Source organism: Cebus imitator, unplaced genomic scaffold (assembly GCF_001604975.1).
Source record: "Cebus imitator isolate Cc_AM_T3 unplaced genomic scaffold, Cebus_imitator-1.0 Scaffold211, whole genome shotgun sequence".
In the NCBI taxonomy this organism is placed as follows: Eukaryota; Metazoa; Chordata; class Mammalia; order Primates; family Cebidae; genus Cebus; species Cebus imitator.
The window spans coordinates 2,082,615-2,105,176 of NW_016107526.1; the positions used below are offsets into that span (position 1 = coordinate 2,082,615).

At 34.5% G+C, this 22,562-nt stretch overlaps 1 protein-coding gene across 1 annotated transcript in view; it reads left to right on the forward strand.

The window, feature by feature from the left end:
• The first annotated feature begins 2,594 nt into the window (after positions 1–2,594).
• The window catches only part of RNF180 (ring finger protein 180), a 193,938-nt gene continuing 173,970 nt past the window's right edge, over positions 2,595–22,562 (forward strand). Inside the window, exons 1-4 of the mRNA XM_017548581.2 lie at positions 2,595–2,729; positions 16,647–16,742; positions 18,144–19,103; positions 22,115–22,150. Of these exons, the coding sequence (XP_017404070.2) occupies positions 2,595–2,729; positions 16,647–16,742; positions 18,144–19,103; positions 22,115–22,150 (1,227 nt within the window). The remainder of the gene's footprint in view (positions 2,730–16,646; positions 16,743–18,143; positions 19,104–22,114; positions 22,151–22,562) is intronic.

Here is a 22,562-nt window from a genome sequence, read left to right on the forward strand (position 1 = left end):
TTTTTTTTTCTGCGAAGACTTCAAAATCTGGTGTATATTTTATACTTAAGTGCACATCTCAATTTAGGTAAGCCACATTTCAAGCACTAAATAAGCATACCTGGCTAGTAGCTACTCTGTAGAATAGCTTACATCTATGAAGAGTGAACAGCCAGTACAAAGGCCCTGAAGGAGATTCACATAGCGATGTGCATTAGCGTTTGGAAGTTGAAAATACTGGTTTAGAGCTTTGGAACAAGATCAAAACCAGACATATGGTTATAAAAATCGTTTATATAGAAGAATTGTCACACAGAGTGAGTATAGGTTTTAGTGTTTAAATGAAGACTTCTAAGGATCTCCTACAGGGTTTTTTCTACTACGTAGTTGCATGGAAAAATTTCAGGGAGAAGAAGGCAGGTATCTCATGGTATAGGCAGATGTGGCGTTTCTCCATACTTAATCCTGATATGACTCCTCCCTGTAGTCCCTATCCTGGCTGAGGACCACTGGTTAAAAGGGAGAAGAAGATAAAAGGCTAAGAAGATATAGAGAGGGAAGAAGAATACTAAAGAAGTTAAGTATGTTAGTGCTTCAACAGTAAAGAAAGAGGAGGGCAAGATATTTGCATACAAATGATTTTTGTTTTTTGAGTCTGAGTTTTGCTCTTGTTACACAGGCTGGAGTGCAGTGGTGTGATCTCAGCCCACTACAACCTCTGTCTCCCAGGTTCAAGTAATTCTCCTGCCTCAGCCTCTCAAGTAGCTGGGACTACAGGCATGTGCCACCACGCCAGGGTAAGTTTTTGTATTTTTAGTAGAGGTGGAGTTTCACCATGTTGGTCAGGCTGATGTCGAACTCCTGACTTCAAGTGACCTACCCACCTTGACCTCCCAAAGTGCTGGGATTACAGGTGCGAGTCACCACACCCGATCAAATTAAATTATTTTTGGTGGTCATTGAGGTTGTAGTTGAGATGGAGTGGTCAATTGGGCTAAGATGCATTCTGAAGACGGGTCAGTAGAGACAGAAGTACATCCTGTCTACTGAAAGATCTGGCCCTCTCAGCCCTGTGTTCTTTAAGTCCTTCACTGTAAGTTGGTAACTGTCTAGCCATGTTCCCTGTCTTACAGTTCCTATAGTTGCATTTTACTTAATAATTGTTAATTATACGCATGTCTCCATGTTCACCCTGACCATACTATAGATTCCCTTGGGGAATTTTTTTTAAATGCCCATTTCTACATCCATCCCCATCTCAGAATCAGTCAAAATTTCTAGGAGTGGGGCTTAGACATCACTCTTTTTTAAAGCTTCCCAATCAATTCTGTGTGCTACCATTGAAAAACTATTATCTGTGGCATAGTGAGCACTTCTGAGACAGAAAATAAGTTTTACTCATTTTTATGTTCCCAGAGTTTGGACTCATTGTCTGGCACATAGTTAACTTTCAGTAAGTGTTGAATGAATGAGAAATGAGTGAACAAATGAGGAAATGTGGCCAGGAAACTAGGCAGGCCCATGTGGGTAGCCTGATAAGTTAATAATGCCTTTCTTTATGCTGGACAATTACCAGACAAGTTACTTAACACCCTGTATCTATTTTGGAATTGTTACATATTAATGTGAAACTATTATCCCAAATTGGTCTAAATCAAAGTATTGATATAAAATCTCAGGTGTAAAAATAGATTAAAAAATCGTTTTATTCTCTGAGTCTTGCTTGGTTATATACAAGATGTAGCATATAGTTAACTGTTCCAATGAGTACAATATAATGGAGGCTTTGTTGCATTCAGGATAAAGGATTTTTACTATTAATTTAAATGATTTTAAGTAGGTACTACCAATTTTCACAGAATTAACAACTCAGTAAATCCTATTATTTTAAAAATTTAATGCTGTAGCTATTCAAAACATCCTACTTATAAGAATATTTATAGTTCTTTGTCGTGACTCTGAATACCACTGTAAGCCAAATGTAGTGGTTCATGCCTGTAATCCCAGCACTTTAGGAGGCTGAGGCGGGGGATTGCTTGGAAAGCCAGGAATTTGATACCAGCCTGGGCTACCAAGCAAGATTCTTTCTCTACAGAAAGTTAAAAAAAGAAAAAAAAAAATTAGTCAAGTGTAATGATGCTCTCCTATAGTCCCTGCTACTTGGGAGATGGAGGCAAGAAGATTGCTTGAGCCCAGAAGTTCAAGGCTGTAGTGAGCTATGATTGTGCCATTGTGTCTCAGCCTGGGTGACAACAGTGAGAGCCTGTCTAAAAACAAACAAAATACTATTGCAGTAATTATTGAATTGACTCTTCAGATTCTGTTTACCACCTTTAGTGGGAGAGAAATGAAAAGCAGTAGATATAAAACTTTGTGCACAAAGAAAATAAGCTGGTAGTCGTTAACATAATGTATCATTGTAATTAATTGGAATTTTCAGTCTCACATGTAATGCATAGAGTGCCCAACCCTAAGACCTGATAACTAGTGGGTACCTTAATAAATGATAGTTCCCTTCTTTATGCTCCACTTGCAGCTAATGCTCTGCTAAGGATTTAGAAAGTCTAGTTTATCTGACCGTTTAATATTCTAAAAATGCATTAATGTTCCCACAGATGAAAAGAAGTGAAGAATTGATAACTAAAAATCATAGTCAGGAGGAAACAAGTATTCTTCGTTGTTGGAAATGCAGAAAATGTATAGCAAACTCTGGTTGTTTCATGGAGTATCTTGAGAATCAAGTAATTGAGGTGAGTGTTGGTAACTCCAGTATTCAGTTTCCTGGTAGAGGAATGCTGTGGGCATATCCACAATATCCACACACATGTACACTTATTCTTCTCTACCTTATTAAGAATATTTATAGTTCTTTGTCATGACTCTTTGGCTCTTATGTTATTTCACCTGACCCACTGAAAACATTCTAAAGTGGTATTCAAAAAGCATCCCCCTCTACACAGTTAAAATTAATTTTACCTTTAATTACTAATGTTAATATGACCTTAATGTTTTAAGTTCAATGTTATAGGCATAAGTTGAAGATAATAGTGTTTTTATTCCCACTATGAGTGAGCCTCAGTAATCACTGCACAACTAAATTCAGAATCCTAGTAAGAAGGGGAAACTGGTTATATAGTTTTGTTGTTGTTGTTTTTGTATCCACTATGGGCCTAAAAAAGAAAGTTCATGTATAATATGAAGGTAACCCATAGGAAAACCTGAATAATATTCAAGTGTGTGTTTGGTCATCTTGCTAAAAATGAATGGTTTTAAACAACAAAAACAAAAATTCCTAAACTTCTGTAAGACGAATATCAGAGAGGCATGAGCTAGAAAGTAATTCATGGAGTTTAGAGGGAATTCTAAATTTAACAGAGAGAGTGACTGTAATCACCTGTCATTATTTTCTTCCACTTCTTTGAGAGACATACTCAGCTTTTTGGTTTGAGTTTGTTTCATTGCTTTACCTAAGTTATATTTGATCTGATGGTTTCCCTTCCATTTTAACAAATTAGCCAGTCTTCACTGATAATAGTAGATAACTTTGATGGATACTCACTACATGCCAAATATCTTGTAATGACTTGAAATAACATTTTAATTGGGAAAAAACCCAAAACTTTTTATGCTAAGAGTATTTTGGTGGATGTAACTTACATGTAATAAAAAATTAAATGTACAACTTTAGAAGTTTTATCAGCCCTGCCATGAATTAGATCAAGATAGGCATTTACATCACCCCAGGAATTTTTGTCTTGCCCTTCTCCAGGCAGTGGTCTCCCTCTCACTGATGTCTATCACCATAGTCTAGTTTTGTCTGTTCTTTTCCTTAGTTCAAATGGAATAAGATAGCATGAACTCTTTTGTGCTGACTTATTTTCGTCAGCATAGTGTTTGAGAGATTCATTTATGTTTTGCTTGTATCAATAATGGATTCCTTTTTTCTCCTGAGCCATGTGCCATTTATGAATATGCCACAATTTATCAATTTTTTTCTGCTGATGGGTATTGGCTTCATTCCAGCTTTAAGTTATGAATATAACTGCTATTAAACTTTTTCTAACTTATATAGTCATGTTTTATTATTTCTTTTTAATATATGCATAGGAATGGATTTTTGATGTCATGGGGGTAGGTATAGATTGATTTTTTTTTTAAATAAATCGTTAGTTTTTCAAAGTTTATGTTTACTTCTGGTAGCAACATATGAGAATTCCAGTAACATCTTTGCCAATACTTAGTATTTTCTGTCTTTATAATTTTAGCCATTCTGATAGATGTATGGTGGTATATCATTATAGATTTAATTTTCATTCCTTGGTGCGAATGATGTAGACTACCTTTTTACGTACTTACTGGTTAGGAGCTGTTTTAAATGCTTTTTAAACATTATTCATTTCTTACAGTCACTATTTGAGGAAGATGCCCTGTCATTTCCATTTCATAGATAAGGAAACTGAGGCACAGAAGGTTAAGTAATTTTCCCAGGCTCACACTGCTCCTTAGAAGTACAGCTATAACTGGACTGGGCAGTGAGGCTCCAGAGCTGGTGCTCATAACCTCCACACTCTCTTTGCTGCCTTTGCTTTTAGGGTATCATATGATGTCAGTAGAGTGGCTGATCCTTTTATTTACCTGGAGAACTCCCACTCATTCATTCATTAAAGCATATTTAATGAGCAAGAACAGTTCAAGCACTGCCATAGGATGTATTGGGATGGACAATGGAAAAGTGATACAGAGTTGAAAAAATATACTCTGGTCCTTAGGATCTCTAAATTCTAGTTGAAAATAGGCCAACCAATATAGCCTGATTTGAGGAATACTGTGACAGAGGAATGCAGATAAAATTCTGCTTGGGCTGGTCACAGATGGCTTCACAGAAAAGGTATTATGTGAACATAGATATGTTTTTTCTTCCAGATTTTAAAGTATAATTTGTAGATCATAAAATTCACCCATTGTTAGATAACAATTTAATGATTTTTAGTTGTGCAACCACCACTACACTGCAGTTTTGAGCTATTTTCATTATCCCATAAAGTTTCCTCAAGCCTATTTGTCCAAGCAAATAGGCTTGTTTTGGTATGTTTCCCCACCCCAGGAAACATACCAATTTTATTTCAGTCTCTGTAGATTTATATGTAAAATAAAATGTATATACATAATAAAATATGAAAACCATTGAATATACCTTATAAAATAAAAACCTATTCATTTATATAAAATTGCATATGTGATTTTAAAATATATAAAAATTATATTTTAAAATGAAGGGATAATTCAGTATCATGGTTAAGCCTCAGCAGAAGGGGTAGTATGTAAGCAGGGACTATGAAGGGGGCTTCTAAAGTAACCTGAATGTTAAATTTCTTAATCTTGGTAGTGGGCGTATTGATATTTTCTTTCTTTTGCATTCCCTTTATGAAACATATTTTATATTTTATAAATCTGTATACAATATAAAAATATTTAAAATGAACATGAAAGGATCCTTGAAAGGAAACCACAAAACAAATTATTAGAACCCAAAAGTAATTTTTATCAGTACTGTGCTGAAAGGTTGCTAAATTTATCACCTATTAAAGTATATAGTTAAAAATAACCTATACATATAAGTGTTTTGTTTCTTAACTTTCTGTAAATGAAATTACATGTGATTATTCTGGAAATTTCTGCTTTTACTCAACAATATCACTATGTTGAGTGTAAATATAGTTCATTTTCACTTCTGTCTACTTTTTCCAGTATATTATTATATCAAACTTCATGATTTATTTTGTCGATAGTCATTTGACTTACATCTATTTGTTTTGCTCTTATAATCAATGCTGCTGTGAACTTTCTTATACATATGTTTGCACAAATGGGCATGAGTGTTACTAGAAATGGAGTTGCAGCATCTTAGGGTATGTGCATGTTCAGCTTTACTGGGCAATGCTGTTTTCAAATGACAGTCTCACCAGCAATAGTTCAGCATTGCTGTGATTTCACATCTTCACCAACATTTAACATATCCTTCTCAGAGGTCATGTGTTTTTGGCAAAATGTCTTTTTTTCTGGCCTATTTTTCTATTAGGATGTTTTGTTTTTGATATTTGGAGATTCTTTACATGTTCTAAATACTAATCTTTTCTTGGTTATTGTATTGCAACTATCTTTTTCCAGCTTACATAACTTATATTTCATTCTTGTGGTGTCTTTGTTGAACAGAAATTCATAATATAATTTTGATGAATGTATTAGTTCTTTCCTTTATGTGTCGTACTGTTTAAGAAAATCTGTATTGTGAGGGGAAGATGTTTTTTCCACTCCTTCTGCTGAATACCAAAGTTGAGATAGGCAAGTTTCCTTGTATGCCCTTCTGAGAAACAGGTTTCTCATTTATCCTCATACTGAGGTTATAACCAGCTTTATGTTGGGAGTTTCTCCCTAGGTTCTTTCCATCCTGAGGGAGCCCTGGGCTTTATCTCCTGTCTTCCACATGCAGACATGAAATGGCTCTCAGAACAATATAGAGGATAAGGAAACTAGGGAAACAACATCAATAGCTGTTGACTCCAGCACCACACTTCTTAAGCCCTGACCATTACGAAGTCTCACATTCTTTATCTCAGGCTTTACAAAGCTAGGAACTGGACACCAGAATCACTGTGATATTTGCTGCAGAATAATCATGTACCTCCAAAACCAAGCTTGCTGTAAGAAACAGTACAATTGCAGCCATCAGCTCTGCTTTCGTAATGCTGAGCAGGTGTATCAGGTTTTTCAAAGTTAAGTTGGTGTGGAATTTGAACTCTAAGGGAAACTGGAGCTTCAGTCATCTAGCCACTGGCATGCAGTAAGACATGATAAAGGGAATTTAGAATGGAGTTTTGAGACAATCTACAACGTCAACAAGGAGAAAAGGGGACTTCGACCTTGCCTTCAGGCTTGAGATAGATGAAATGTGGCAAAAACCAAAAACAAAATAACAAACACCTTAAAGATGTAGAAATAAAATAACAGAAATGGTCTCCATTTGTGCAATCTGTGTTAGGGAGTGGCGTCCTTAGTTTTAGTTAGTTTTGTTATCATTTTGGACATGTGAAGTTTATGTGGCCTGTAGAATATTTAAATATTTTAGGAGGCTGCTGAGTTCTATGGATATGGGATTCAGAAGAGAGATATGAACTAAAACTGTGTATTTGGAGTCATCAGGTTGTAAGTTTTGGGTGAAGCTGTGAGAGTAGATGAGGTTACCATATAGTGTATGAATGGAGTGAGAAAGAAGTAGTTCCTGTTGTATAGGAACATTTATAGGATAGACAGAAAAAGAGAAGCTCTCACAAAGGAGAAAAAAAGGAGTGAAAAAATAGAACCGAAAATTAGGATACAATATTGTGGAAGTCAAGGGACAAACATTTTCCGGAAAAAAATAAAAAGGTTGTTTATTAATGTTAAATGTTAAATGAAATCTAGATGATCAGACATTTCCTTCAATGTGCAGATTGTATACTGCAGAGTTTTAGAGGGGTTCGTTTGTTAAAGGTTTGCCCTGGATTTGTGCAGAGTTAGCATACAAACTATATATATCCATATGTAAGGACCCTAAATGAGAGTTATAAGTGTTCATTGGTTTTCAAAGAAATCACTGGTCAACACTCATTGTAGTTGTAAGACTTTTAGGGGCAGTTACCAAATTCCACTGGGTTCAGGTAATTGAAAACTGAGGGATGGTCTAACACTTACTGTAGAACACTTTAATTATTAGGTTATGACTTTTTCCATCACCATGCTGTGAAGTGTTTCATCTGTATAACACCATTGCCAATGCAGTGGCTGACATGAGTACGACTAATGAATGTTGAATTGATTATTAGAGTATATATACCTCCTCCCTCACCTTTTTTTGTTAGATAATTTGCTTGTTTTCTCTCTGGCTTTATTATTCTGGTGGTATCTTTCTTTAAATGGCTGTAATATTGAGAGAAATATTTTTATTGCTTATTACATTTTTAATATTTTGTGTTCCCTATTCTTAGTGACAGCATATATTGTTCCATACTAGGCTTACCACATGCTATGCTATGGGCCAAATTGTGTGCCCTCCAAGTGCATATTTTACAGGTGCAGTGTGACTATATATGGAAATAAGGTCTTTAGGAGTTAATTATGGTAAGAACATAAAGGTGGGACCCTAATCTGATAGGACTGTGACTCTATAAAAGGAATAAAAGAGAAAGAAGTAGCCATCTGCAAGCTAGAGAGCTCTCGCCAGAGCCAAAACATGCTGGTACCCTGATCTCAAACCTTCAACCTCTAGAACTGAGAGAAAATAAATTGCTATTGTTTAAGTCATTCAGTCTGTGGTGTTTTGTGATTGCATCCCAAGCAGACTAAGGCCCCACAGTTCCTGTAATAGGAACTGGAAATTCAAAGATGAGCAGAAGAGAAATTGTATGTCCTTGTGAAGTTTTCAGGAATTTAAAACTTTTTTTTTATTATGTTTTTATATTGCATTCATTCTGCAACTTTATAAGTTCTCCCCATTGGTACTAGAAATGGTGGAAACATGAATAAGTGGAGGTTATCACCTTCTGATAGTCAATGAAGAAAATACTGCACTTTTAGTAGTCACCACTTACGAAGCTTATTCCATGTACTCGAAACTGTGCTAAGTGTGTTTACTCATTCATCTCTATTGTCTGAAGTCTCTGTGAATCTATTCTGGTTCAAGAGGCTGACAGAATTTTAAAAATTCTGTTGTCACTGTGGAGTTTATTGTTCCCTTTTGACACAGAAGATTTCAGGGGGCCAGCAAAGTTAAGTGACCTGCCATGGTTACGTTTGATAAGTCACAGAGTTAGGATTTAAACTTAAGTCCATTGACTTCAAAGCTCCACTGTAACTACTGCCTTCCCATGTGATAAAACATTCTAGTTTCAATGTGTAGTATCTATTTTGAAGTAGGCAATATAGATCAGAAAAAAAATCTTTAGTATTGACAGCAAGCTTAGTTAGTAGAAAAGAAAATGAGGTACATTAAATTCAGGTAAAAGGCATAAGTCCGAAAGGCTCAAGGCCCTGTAGGGAAGCATAAGTGAGGCAAAAGAGAATGCAGAACTGCACAATGTTTATATTCTCACGATCAAAAAAGCAAAATAAATTTTAGGCCACAAGCAAAGCTGAAGACTCAGCCAAGACTGAACTGAGAATGTACCACTCATATGCTTGGACAAAGGGTACCCATCCACATTGTAATTTTATAGTGAGAAAGACTACAAGTAAATGAGGTAAAGAGTAATAAAAGCAACATGTAATCTAGCTATTTTTATCACCGGGGAAGGTCTACAGAGAAGTCTAAGAGAGTTTATACAACCAGTGAAAAATAAAGTTATATGAAAAATGTAAGTGATATTTAAAATGGCTGAAGTGAGCTGCTGTGGTCAGGAACTATGTCGTTTTAGTTGGTTCCTCCATTGACCATGGCCATGGACAGGTCACTATTAAACAAAATGATTAGAAATCCATTTTGTCTGTCCTTCCCTGCCTGATTCTACCACTGCATAAAAAACCGCTGAAAGAATGAATGAGTTAAAATGCATAAATCTGGAAGTAATCTAGACATCAAAATTTTCCATCAGATGAGTTCTCTGTCTAGCTATTTTAAAACAAATTGGCAGTCTCTGGGCAACTTTGTTCCATTTTAGTATTGTGTCTCCTGGCTGTAGCTTTCTAATATTTTCACATTAGAAACTCATAAAGCTAGCTCTACCAATCTCTCTGTATCTGCATTATCCAGCAACAGCCTAATTACTAAAGATCTTATCAAATGCTAACTTTTGTCTCTAATGACAACTTTGTACATTGAAGTTGGTCTTCAAGCTTCTCTTAGGCATCCAAGTAAAAGAACCTATCTTTGAATCTTAGCAATAAGCCTTTGTATTTTACACTTGCGCTCAGGGTTAATTAAAAAAGAGGCACTCCCCAAAGTTTTATTCTGTCAATCGCCATCCAGAAATTTGCAGAATAGAATGATATTGTTTTTGTGAGTCATTTGATTACATGAGAGTGTTCTGGGAATGGAAGGAAGGATTGTGTGAAGTCTCTTTGAATAATGCTTGCCTCCTCAACTACACATGAAATCTTGAAACTTAACCCAAAAATTATTAGCTAACTGCCATGAAAATGCCTCCACTGTGAGCATACTGGAAAATATTAAGCTAAGATACAACCTGAGTATTATGCTTTCAATAACTATATTAATTTAGGTATGATAGATGGTTCTGTTATTGCATCGTGTGTGTTTTGTTTTCTCACTAAGGCTGTGCCCTTTTCAAATCAAGGACCATCTCTGATATTTCTCATAGTGGCAAGTACATAGTGGGCAATCAATTGCTTAGTTGATGGAAATATTTATAGGCCTGTACATACTTGGTGACACAGAGTGTGTCCCTGCATTGGCTGACAAGAGTCTCTCGGTCATCTTCTCTTTGTGGTCGGCCAGTAATTAATTCAAAAGTGTTGCATTTTGCACAAAATTCTCTGTTGGCTGGTTTTATCTGATGACTGGTACAATTAGCCAGTTTTATCCTTCCTATGGGATTCTTTCGTTTCTCATAATTCGGATAAGTCCGACAAGATATACAGTTTCCAGAAAGAACACACCATCTTCGATGCCAGGCACCAAAACCAATAACATCTTCAAATATGGTTAGAAAACCTCTTTCTTCAACACTGAGATTCACTTGACATTTTATTTTTAAATAAATATGACCCTCCAAAGAAGATAAAAAGGGGACCTTGTCCAGACCAAACTTAGCATTTCCTACTGACAAGAGTCTCTTGGTCATCCTCTCTTTGTGGTAGGACAGTAATTCAAAGAAACAGAATGTCTGTCAATAAAGCAGGTGATTGTTCAGAAGGAAGATGTTACTTCAAAAGTGGATGAAAAAAATAATGCCTTTCCTTGTCAAGTTAATATCAAACAGAAAATACAGGAACTCAATAATGAAATAAATATGCAAGAGACAGTGATCTATCCAGCTAGCCAGGCTCTTAACTGCTGTGTTGATGAAGAGCATGGAAAAGAGTCCCTAGAAGAAGCTGAAGCTGAAAGACTTCTTCTAATTGCAACTGAAAAGAGAATGACAAATTGAATAAATTGAAGAATGAAGGACCTCAGAGGAAGAATAAGGCCAGTCTAGTATCCCAAAGTGAATTTATCCCATCCAAAGGATCGGTTACTTTGTCAGAAATCCACTTGCCTCTAAAAGCAGATTTTGTCTGCAATACGGTTCAGAAACCAGATGAAGCAAATTACTATTAGTTAATGATACTAAAAGCAGGAGCTGAAAATATGGTAGCCACACCATTAGCAAGCACTTCAAACTCTCCTAACAGTGATGCTCTGACATTCACTACTGCATTTACTCTGCAAGATGTATCCAATGACTTTGAAATAAATATTGAAGTTTACAGCTTGGTGCAAAAGAAAGATCCCTCAGGCCTTGAGAAGAAGAAAACAAATCCAAGTCTAACGGTATTACTCCAAAGTGACTCCTCAACATCTATAACCACAAAAAAAAAAACATTCATTCTTCAGTGGTGGCCAGTCCAGAAGGTCTTAATGCTGTGCGAACCAGCAACTTCACCCTTGTCGGATCTTACACATTGTCATTCCTGAAAACTTACGTTTAATCCTATGTTAATATAATTAATTATGTTACAACAATTATAAATGTCTAATTATAGTATAATCATATTAAAAGTTTGATATTCATAACTTAATATCAAAATAATTTAATATTTATAATATTGACCAGTTACATAAATATTAAATATTGGTTACTCATGTATGTATAAATTATTAGCTGTTTAAGTGACAAAAAGGAAAAGTATAGGAAGCCATAAGAGTAGGATATAGATAGAGTGCTGGACCTAGCTGTAAGGCTTTTCTGAGGAAGTGACTTGTGTGGAGACATGACATGATAGATAAGTGAAGACAGTACAGGTAGGAAAACATTCTAAGATTCAGGACCAGCATGTTCAAAGGCCATGTGGTGGATGCCTGGAACTAAAAGAGACTGCCATGATTGGAGTTCAGAGATGAAAAGGGAGCTTGGCAAGATTTGAGAGTAGAAAGATGAGCACTATTCAAATCATTTATGGTCTCATAAGTCAAAGGCCTTGATCTTCATCCTAGGAGCTGGGAAGTCTGTGGGAGAAAGTAATACAGCTTTTGAATTTTAGGATCATTTTGCTAATAGTGTGAAGAGTTAATTAGAAGGTACCAAGAATTGAGGCAGGGAGGCTGTTTGCTTTTAAGTGATGCTTTTCATCTTTTCATTTTTTTCAATTCATTGTGTCCTTTTGATTATAAAAAGTTTTTATCCTTAAAGTACCTTCTCAAAGTACAAATAGGCAAACCAGGCAGTCCAATAGAATTTTGATTTCTTTACATTTGTAACACTTTAGACATTTAATTAATAATGTTAATCTAAATGACATTTTTATTACATAACCTTTTCCCTGTGGTATTAGTTGCAGTAGTCAAATAATACAGTTGGCTTACATTTAAAGAATTAGCTGAGGGAATCTTATTGCTTACACTGGAAATGCCAAAGGTTAAACATCTTCCAAAATATTATGTAATATCAATTTTTTGCATGTAACTTGTTATACTTAACTAAAAACATTAAAGATCACATAATGATAGATTAAGGCATCAAATTTGTAATTTTAAAATTAAGCGATATTCTTCTGTACAGCAACTGAGAATATTCCCAACACTTAAAGAAAAAAATTAAAATAACAATACCTTGGCTCCCTCTGCTGCTTGAACAAATTATTTCATTTACAAACATAATTTTGTCAACATTTTTCTGACATCATTATGTGGAATTGCTATTCCTTTCTCCTCTTTTTCCTTCCTCCTTCCTCTCTGTGAGAAATTTGAGACATAAAGAAAATCTATCTAGTAATTTTTTTTAATCCTAGTAAAATAGTTCTAGTTTTCAGTCAAATTTTTCCCAAGGAAATAATTTGTTATGCTCATACTTTAAAGGCTTTAAATTCCTCAAATTGGGTTGCCCCCAGTTTCATCAATCATCTTAAAATACATTCATCAAACTTGTTTTATAATTTATATATTCATGTGGTTTTAAAAAATTAGCTGACTTTGAACTTAGAAGCAAAATTGGTACATCCTTTTTACTTGTAGAATTATATTGGAAACAAATATTACAAATAAAAAATATTTTTTCTAAGACTATGGGAAATACGGGTATTTGGCAGTTTCATTTATAATTGAGGTGTCTGTGTTTACCCTGGTCCATATGTAAAGTTTTCAGAAAATGAAACAATACAATAAATTCAACCAAACTTTTATGCTTTCCTACCTGTACCAATTGCTATAACTGATTTTCCTCTTTTTTTTTTTTTTTTGCTTGTAAGGGATAAAACTATACTTTACATTTTAGCTACTTAGAGAAAAAATATATGCTATTTTATATTTTTTCTAATGAAGGAGGTTGAGTTGAGGGGTACAAAAGCAGAATCAGCTGTGGAATTTTTTTCTAAACCTATCTCTTCCTACATAAAATTATTTCTTAATTTAAAAGTAAGATAGGCGTCAGTTTTCGTTTTATAAACTTAGAGAAAAATGGCAGTATCATGCCTTAAAACATACACAGGCTAGAGATGTAAGAAAGTTTATTTCCCTAAGAACTGTAGTATTTTGTATGGCATAAGAGGCAGTGTGGAAGCTTGGGACCTCTTGTTTCAGTGTTCCTATCTGTAAGGCAGTAAAAACTCAAGACAGTGCCTGTGCATAGTAAGCACAGTATAAATATTTGTTGTTTAGTGAAAATAAGAAGAATAAGTACATTATAGAACTTTCTTCTACCTGCAACTGTGACTCCAGTGTTTATTCTCATACGACTATTCATGAAGCATTTCTGTAATTTATGGTGGATAGTGGTTTTAATGTTATGATCAATGCTATGTGATTAAATATCTTGATCAATTTGTATGATTAAATGAAATAATGAAATGTACATAGTAAAACACATAGAACATAGTGAAATATTAATACATTAATACAGATAAAATATATATGTATACCTTTATGCAACACAATCCCCGGCACATTAATAAGTATGTCTCTACTTTCTCTGTGTGGTCAACACTGTATTTAGTAATCACTCAATAAATATTGATAGGTTGAGTGCCATTAACTTATTTTGACATTGATAATCTATTTTTCTTTCTACCAGTGTAGAAATTTCCTCCCTCCCTCTGTCACTCCCTCCCTTCTATCCTTCCTCTATATGTAGTCATAATCTTGAAATGTCAGAAAAAAATTCTGGATCTGAAAATGAAAAGATTACCTCATTTGTCAATTCCAGTTTGTATTCTCTACATGATCTTTTAAAAGTATTTATTAGAGTTATACTAATCTTCATAATTGTCAGCTCCTAATGAAAGGAGCTAGTGTTTCTGAGTATAGATGTTTCACAAAATCAATTCTATTTTTTCAAAAACTGTATCCATACCTTTATTTTGTTTCTGGGGCAAAATTGTTAGATAAAGCTATACTGTTCAGATTTATTGAGTCACTTCCAATATGTTTCCCAGGGTTCTTTAAAAAATTTATATATGAGTGGGAGAGAAAAGCTAGTCATGACGGAACTGTTAATTGTAAATTAATTGCTATTAGAACTTAGAAAAGGCAGGTGACAGAAACACACAAAATCAAACACTAACAAAGATGTCTCTGGGTTTTTAGTGTATATGAAAATCATAAGTAGGAATTTATTTATAGTCACTCTTAGGTGTGGCCCAGGAGTATAAATTTTTAGTAAGTACCTCAACTTAGGTCTATGCTGGTGATCTAGGGACGACATTTTGTGAAATACTCTTCTAAGGGGACTCTTCACAGAGTTCATGATCTTGATGCAAGTTCTTTTCTTCAATGCTAGTCAAAAGAGAACCTTGAACTTACCAAGGTTTTTCGCTCTCCCAGACTCTGTAGAAATTGACATCCACAGATTTCTTAGAATAATTAAAGTTTGGAACCCTAGGATTATCAATGACTGAACATGCTAGAATTTCTCTTTTGAGGGGGAAAATCTGATAACATGTATTCATATTCATATTATGTTGTGAGTTTATGAAAAAGGATTCTAGGGTGTTTGTTTTCACGCAGTTTACTTGTCGCTGAACAGTGGAGACAGAATGTGACTTAAAGTTTCTCTTCTCTTGCTAAAATTGAAGATTTACTTCTCAGAAGACCTAGTATGTCATATGCTTATCCATATACAGACTTGCACTGAAGTATACCCCTTCCCGCCCAATTTATTAGATGAATTGGTAAACTTATTTAGAGGGCCAATCTCAAATGAAGTTTTAAAGATACCTTTCTCCTGGTGTAGGGGATGTCACTGTTTCAGGACTAACAGTTTCATTTTGCCCACTGCGTAGTAACAGACCAATACACTGAGTGGGATTTGCAGCAGAGAAAGAATGTTATGATTGCAAGGTGTCCGGTGAGAAGATGGGAAGAGACCCTCAAATCCATTATCTCCCCAAGGAGTTCTGGGCTGGGTTTTTTTAAAAGAGACCATAGAGAGTGAGGAACTAGAAAATTGGGGTGGCTAATTGGTCGGGGAATGAGGGATGAAATCATCAGGATGTGAAAACTACATTCTTTGGTGAGTCAGCTTCTGGTGACATCCTTCATTCAGAGAAGCTGACATCAATGGGGTTTTTCAGACCAGCTGGTGTTAGTAGTTTCATTGGTATGCAGGACCTAGAGGAATATCTCAAAGGGAAAACTTAAGAGATTCACAATGTTAAAGCTTTTACCTATAGAGCAGTTAAGGGGAACTAGGGCCTATGGGATTGGGGAGCAATAGGCACCAAACAGCTATAAGGAAGCAGGTCAGAGAGCAAGCTGACCTGAGGATTAATGCTGAATGTGCTGCAAGCTTGGTTTATTTTTGTTTGTCCCCCTCTTCCTCCAGGGTTACTTTATAAAGTTTATAAGGACAGTTTTAGCATCTCTCGTGTAAGAGTGTTATGCCATACTTGATGGGAGGTTAGAAAACCCTTTCTAGGTTATTGACCTGCTTCAGGGGAAAAGGGCAGGGGGAAGGTCAGTGAGATCTTCCTGCTTCTGCTGTTTTTCAGTATGCCAAGGAGGCCTATTTTAGGGTAGTATGTCCTGAATCCCATCATTCTGCTCCCCCATCTTTCTGCATATTCATCCAGCATCTTGATAGAGAATACAGCAACTTTATTCTGTTATTAGTAGAATTCAGATAGAATCAGAGATTTGGGGCTGGAGAAAGTTGACATGAAAGGCACTATTTTGTCTCACATGTAGAAAAAGGCACAAGATTTGTTCATTCAGTAACTAAATGCTAAATTGTAAATTTCATTTGATGACCTCAATGAGATGGAAGGGCTTTTTCTTAAATCACAGGTAGTTATTTCCTGAAGAAATTTTTTAAAAATCTTTTTTGTGGGTTTGTTTTTTATTATGGGAATTAGGAAAGGAGGGCAGTGTATATTTGCTTTCTAGCTAAAATTGAATTTGTATTTTTGAGTTTTACTTAAATATGAAACCTGTGAAATAAATTCTGAACTGGTAATTAGTAATGTCATTTATTATTATTTAACAGGATAAACATGATTCAGTTGATGATCAAAATATTTGTCATGTGTGGCACATGAATACAGAAGCCCTTCCAGAATGGATAAACTACCTAATCCAAAAAGTAAGTTCTTAGTTTCTGAGTAAAAGTAAGAATATATAACCTTCAGAATGTTTTTTTCCTCTTTTTAGAGCTGTTTTTCTTAGATACATTGCTTGGCCAACCTCTTACTGCCCCTCACTCCCATTACCCCTCTTCACACTTCTTTTCTCCCGTCTCTGCCTTATATACATATCTGTATTTTGCATACACATGCATGCACACACACACACGTAATATATATTACTTTTACATATACAAAAGCATATACACATATGTATGACATAATATATATTATTGTACATACACCTATACATGTTTACCTACATACACATATACTTATTTAACTTGTTAATTGCCTAGCTCCTAGCTTAGAATATAAGCACTGGGAAGTCAGGGACTTTTTTATATCGTTCATTTGTATATCCTCAGCACCAAGAATAGGTCCTGTTGAATAAATGGAATATTCTGTATGTGTTATTCATATCTATACATATACACATAAGTGTACAAACATATAAAATAAATAGGGTAATTAATGACTCTCATCGGTATAATCAAAATGAAAATTCTACACTTTAAAGAATTTTTAATGAAATATTGTAAGAACTTATGTTGTATGTATAGTTATTTTTCACAATTCAAAACACCTGTCTTAGAAAATTATAAGTAATAGGACTTTAGAAATATATAATTCCATTTCTCCACTGAGTAGCTTAATTTTTTGTTAAAAAATAACATTTGATAGGTATCTCTTACATTCATTCTCACACTGTAACAGGTTTCTAGGAGAATGCCAGTACAGTACACTGTTTATAACTTAACAAAATATATTAGGACACTGCAGATATTTCACTATCTCAGTTGAAAAGATAATTTTAAGATAGTTCATTATTAATTTCCAATCTAAGCATAGAAAATGCACTGTCTAATGTATGCAATCAGTATCTTTTGGTGGTATGTAAAAAGCCAGGAAGAGCTTTATGCTGTTGGTTGAGTAAAGTTCCCTCCCACAATGCTTGGTATGCAAGAAGTGTATCAAAACAGACACTTTCCTGTGAGATTTTACTTGCAAATTAAGCTCTGTCCACTGATTTGCTTCCTGGTTCCATAGCATATTTTTCTTTAGTTCACACTGTATCTATATTCAACCTATTGTTTACGAGACTCTTTTAGAATTCTTAGGAATATTGTTTGGATTGGTATGATTTGCAATACATTATCATTTTAGAACTTTGGTGCTACTTATCTTTAGTTATTGGAAGGCTTGTTTCTATTTGCTGTTCAGTCTGCTAATCAGAAAACCTAAAGCTAGCCTTTTCCGTGGCACACAGAAAACTTTCATGTGGCCGTCTTAAAAAAAAAAATTATCTTTGGTTACTTTATAATGAAAGTATTGTCTTTATTTTTCTTTATTACCTGTAGGCCCAGTGGACAGTTGGAAAACTGAATTGCCCTTTCTGTGGGGCCCGTTTAGGGGGCTTTAATTTTGTCAGCACTCCAAAATGTTCCTGCGGCCAGCCTGCAGCTGTACATCTCTCCAAGAGCCGGACCGATTATCAGCCAGCACAGGCAGGCGGACTAATGAGACCATCACTGAAATACTTGTCACATCCTAGAGTTCAGTCAGGTTGTGACAAGGAAGCTCTGCTGACAGGTGGTAGCTCTAAAAACAGAAATCACAGGCTTTTAAACATGGCCCAAAATAATGATGACCCTGGAAGATTAACAGAAGCACTCTGCCTAGAGGTGCGATCAACATGTTTTGAGATGAAGAATGAAAAACTGCTCTCTAGAGCATCAGAACCAAAATATCAGCTTTTTGTTCCCCAGCTTGTGACTAGCAGATGCACTACAAGAGCTTTTCATAGAAAATCACATAGTTTGGATCTGAACATCAATGAGAAACTGACTTTATTACCCACTTTTTATGGAATACATAGTAAGACTACTGCCTATTCCAGACTAAATGAAACACAGCCTATTGACCTTTCAGGCTTGCCTTTACAATCTAGTAAAAATAGCTGTTCCTTTCAGAATCCATCCAGTTTTGATCCTAATATGCTGCTGCAAAGATTTTCAGTGGCTCCCCATGAGACCCAGACACAAAGAGGAGGAGAATTTCAGTGTGGTCTAGAAGCTTCTTCAGTGTACTCTGACCATGCTAATACTAACAACCTGACTTTCCTGATGGACCTGCCCTCAGCTGGCAGGAGCATGCTGGAGGCCTCAGACCAAGAAGAACACCTCTCCCCTCTGAACTTCCTGAACCCAGCGAGTTTTTCACTGGACAGCATTAATCAGAGACTCAGTAAAAGAGAAAGGAGCAAGTTGAAGAATCTAAGAAGGAAACAACGAAGGCGTGAAAGATGGCTTCAGAAGCAGGTATTTTGAATATTTTTCAAAAGAGTTTACTAAAAAATCTGTATTATAAATACTGGAGTTTGGGTAGTGGAGCTAACTTTCAACACCTCTATTACAAAACCTTGGTTTTAATAATTCTTGAAATGCTATTTCTCTGTAAATGTACTCAATAATTCTGCAGCCATATTATAATTGGCATGTATAACCCTGTCTATGCTTCATGCATGCTTAGAAAAAAAGCTCTTTTGGGGGTGGGGGGTTGGGGAGAGATAGCAAGGGGAGAGATGCCAGATGTAGGTGATGGGGAGGAAGGCAGCAAATCACACTGCCACGTGTGTACCTATGCAACAATCTTGCATGTTCTTCACATGTACCCCAAAACCTAAAATGCAATAAAATAAATGGGAAAAAAAATAGAAGCAAAAAAAAAAAAAAGAAAAAAAGTTCTTTTGTGCAATTTTTCCCAATTATGCTAGTATTTTAGAGGGATATTAATCTCTAAGTAATACTGGATTGTGTTTTACTGTATTTTAAATGTATTACATGTTAGGATTGTTTTGCAGTGGTTTTATTTTTGGTTGAAAAAATGTTTTTTTTAATTTTGGGTTGAAAAAATGTTTGTCTAAATTCAATCAGGTAACAAAGTCATTCACTTTTCATCATGTTTATAATAGCTCAAATGGATATTTCAAGGAGCCTTAATCATGGGTTCACATGATCTCAATATGATTAACTATACTAAATTGTGAAAATTATCTAAAGGGTAATTTACCCTTATTGTACTCTATGATTTGATCTACTTTAATACCTGTAGTAATATGCTCCAGAGTAGGATGTATGAAGGAACTGAAGAGTAAATGTTAGGTGCTTTGGAAAGCAGTTAAAGCCAATGGTTGAGATGCTCATGAAAATTTAAAAGTTTGAACCAATATGTTTCTGAATAAACTTTTTTTTTTATAAATTGCCTTTATTATTTGCTTATCATAATAGTGTCATTAATCAGTGTGCTTTATGTTAATAGAATTAAAATATAGAAAGCTGCAACTTGATATATTAGTTTTTTTTTCTTAAGTAGTTAAGTAAACTCATGGCTTATGATTCTAGTTTTGATTCAAAAAAATAAAATTACTGCATTGAATGCTTCAGATTAAGTGTTTAATCTTTCAGTTATATAGTATAATTATTTTTATAGATAATTTTTTTATTTTTTTGATTGGTTGCTAAAATGCGTTTTGGTTTTTTTTGCAAGTGATAGTGTAATGTGACATCAAAGTATATATTAACAGAATGTAAAAAATGAATGTGCTTTAGCATCATTATAATACACTTCATAGTTTAACTTAACTGAAGCTGTAAAATTCAAAATTTTCATTGAGAAATTATACCTAGGTAAATTGGAGATGATCAGATGTTAAGTGAATATTCAGAAAGAATATTTTCAAAATGATTAATGTAATATGGAGGGCTCTAAAATATTCTCTAGCAAATAGAAATGTAAAATAAGTATGAAAATTATACTTTGTACTGTAAATACATGTAAATAACATCATTAGAATTTAAAAATGTGTTTAATTCTTAGGCTAGGTAGTTTTGAAAACCTCAGCTACGTTACTGATCACTTTCCATCATAGGAAAACTCTTTTAAACAGTTTAGAACAAAGCAAGTGCAAAGTTAACATGGCTTTGCTTTTTTTTGTATAGATGAAGTTGTTTTTATTCATTCACATATATATGATATAGCTTAGCTAATTGATCAGAATTAATGAGCCTTAGGTCAGTGTAGGAAGTAACTTGGCAGGATCCTTCTAGGTTTGATTGGTAGCACAGAAACTACAGGAAACAAATACCCAGTGTTTATTTAGCACAGAAAATTTTAAAGTCCACAGCAGCACAGAAATTTTGTGTTAGTGATGAAAGTATACATCATAGTTAGAACCAGAATAATTACAGTTTTTAAGTCTATTTTGCTAATTCAAACAAAAAGATAAATCCTAGAAAGAGTTAATATCTGAGATAAATTAATGGCATAGCTATGCAGCTCATTCTATATTTAATAAAGATTAATTAATTCAGTAAACACTTATGAAATGCCTGTTTGGGATACCGTGCCTTTGAGTAATGACTTCAGTACAGATCAGCCTTGCCCTTTTTAAAATGAGGATAAACATACAATAAGTAAAGCAAAAGTTACTATTAATAATCATAGTTTTGTTAAAGTTTAAAATAATTGGTTAATATATCTGGATTTCTAATTTTCACTTTAGGTTTTTAATAAATGTTTGTAAACTAGACAGCTTTCAGTAATCTATACCTTGATAGAAAGTATCAATGACAGTACAAAAAGTTATTTAAATATTTGAATCTTAGGGATGTAAATAAGATTGATGTTGAAGCAGACATTACAGCCAATTTTCAGAGTTTTGTTTGGCAAAAGTTAATTGAGCATCTGCTTTGGGGAAAAACATAACACTGAGCCACATTTAACCAGCAAACCTCTTTTTTATCTAACATAGTCCTTTTGTTTTTCATTTTTATTTTTTAAATTTTCATGCAATAAAATTCTCAGCATAACAGCTCTGTGACTTAAACACATGTAAAGATTTATATAATGACCACTACAATGGGGATGTAGTATATTTCCCCAAAACTCCCTTGTGCTATATACCTTTATAATCATATGCTTATCCCATCCCTATTTCCTGAAACTACTAATGTGTTCTCCATTATTTTAGTCTTTTTGATAATGTTGTAAAATATTAATATAATATTAAAATATAGAATCCTATAGTATACAACCTTGAGGCTGGCCCCTTTTACTCAGGAAAATTGCCTATGAGATTCATGCAAGTTGTTGCATATATTTATAGTTCTTTTTTATTGCTCAGTAGTATTCCATTGTATGAATGGACCAGTTTATCCATTCAGCTGCTGAAGGACAAATGGGTTGTTCTAGGTTATGGCAATTATGAATAAAACTTTTACAGACATTCATGTGCATATTTCTGTGTGAACCTAATTTTTTATTTCTCTAGGGTAAATACTCTGGAGTGGGATTGCTGGATCATGTGGTAAGTACATATTTATTTATATGAGAAATTGTCAAATTGTTTTCCAGAATGGCTGTACCATTTTGCATTCCAAGCAGCAGAGAGTTCCATTTGCTGTGCATCCTTGAAAGCAAGCACTGGTATTCTTAATATTTTAAGATTTTAGTCATTCAAATATATAGACAGTTGTATCATATTATGATTTTAATTTGCTTTTCCTTAAGGATGCTAAACATATGTACTCATTTTTCGTTTGTGTATATTCTTTAGTTAAGTGTCTTCAAATCTTTTGGGCCAGGTGTGGCAGCTCATGTCTATAATCCCAGCACTTTTTGAGAGGCAAAGGTGGAAGGATTGCTTGATTCAGGGGTTGAAGACCAGCCTGGGCAACATAGCAAGACCTTACCTCTACAAAGAAATAATAATTTTTTAA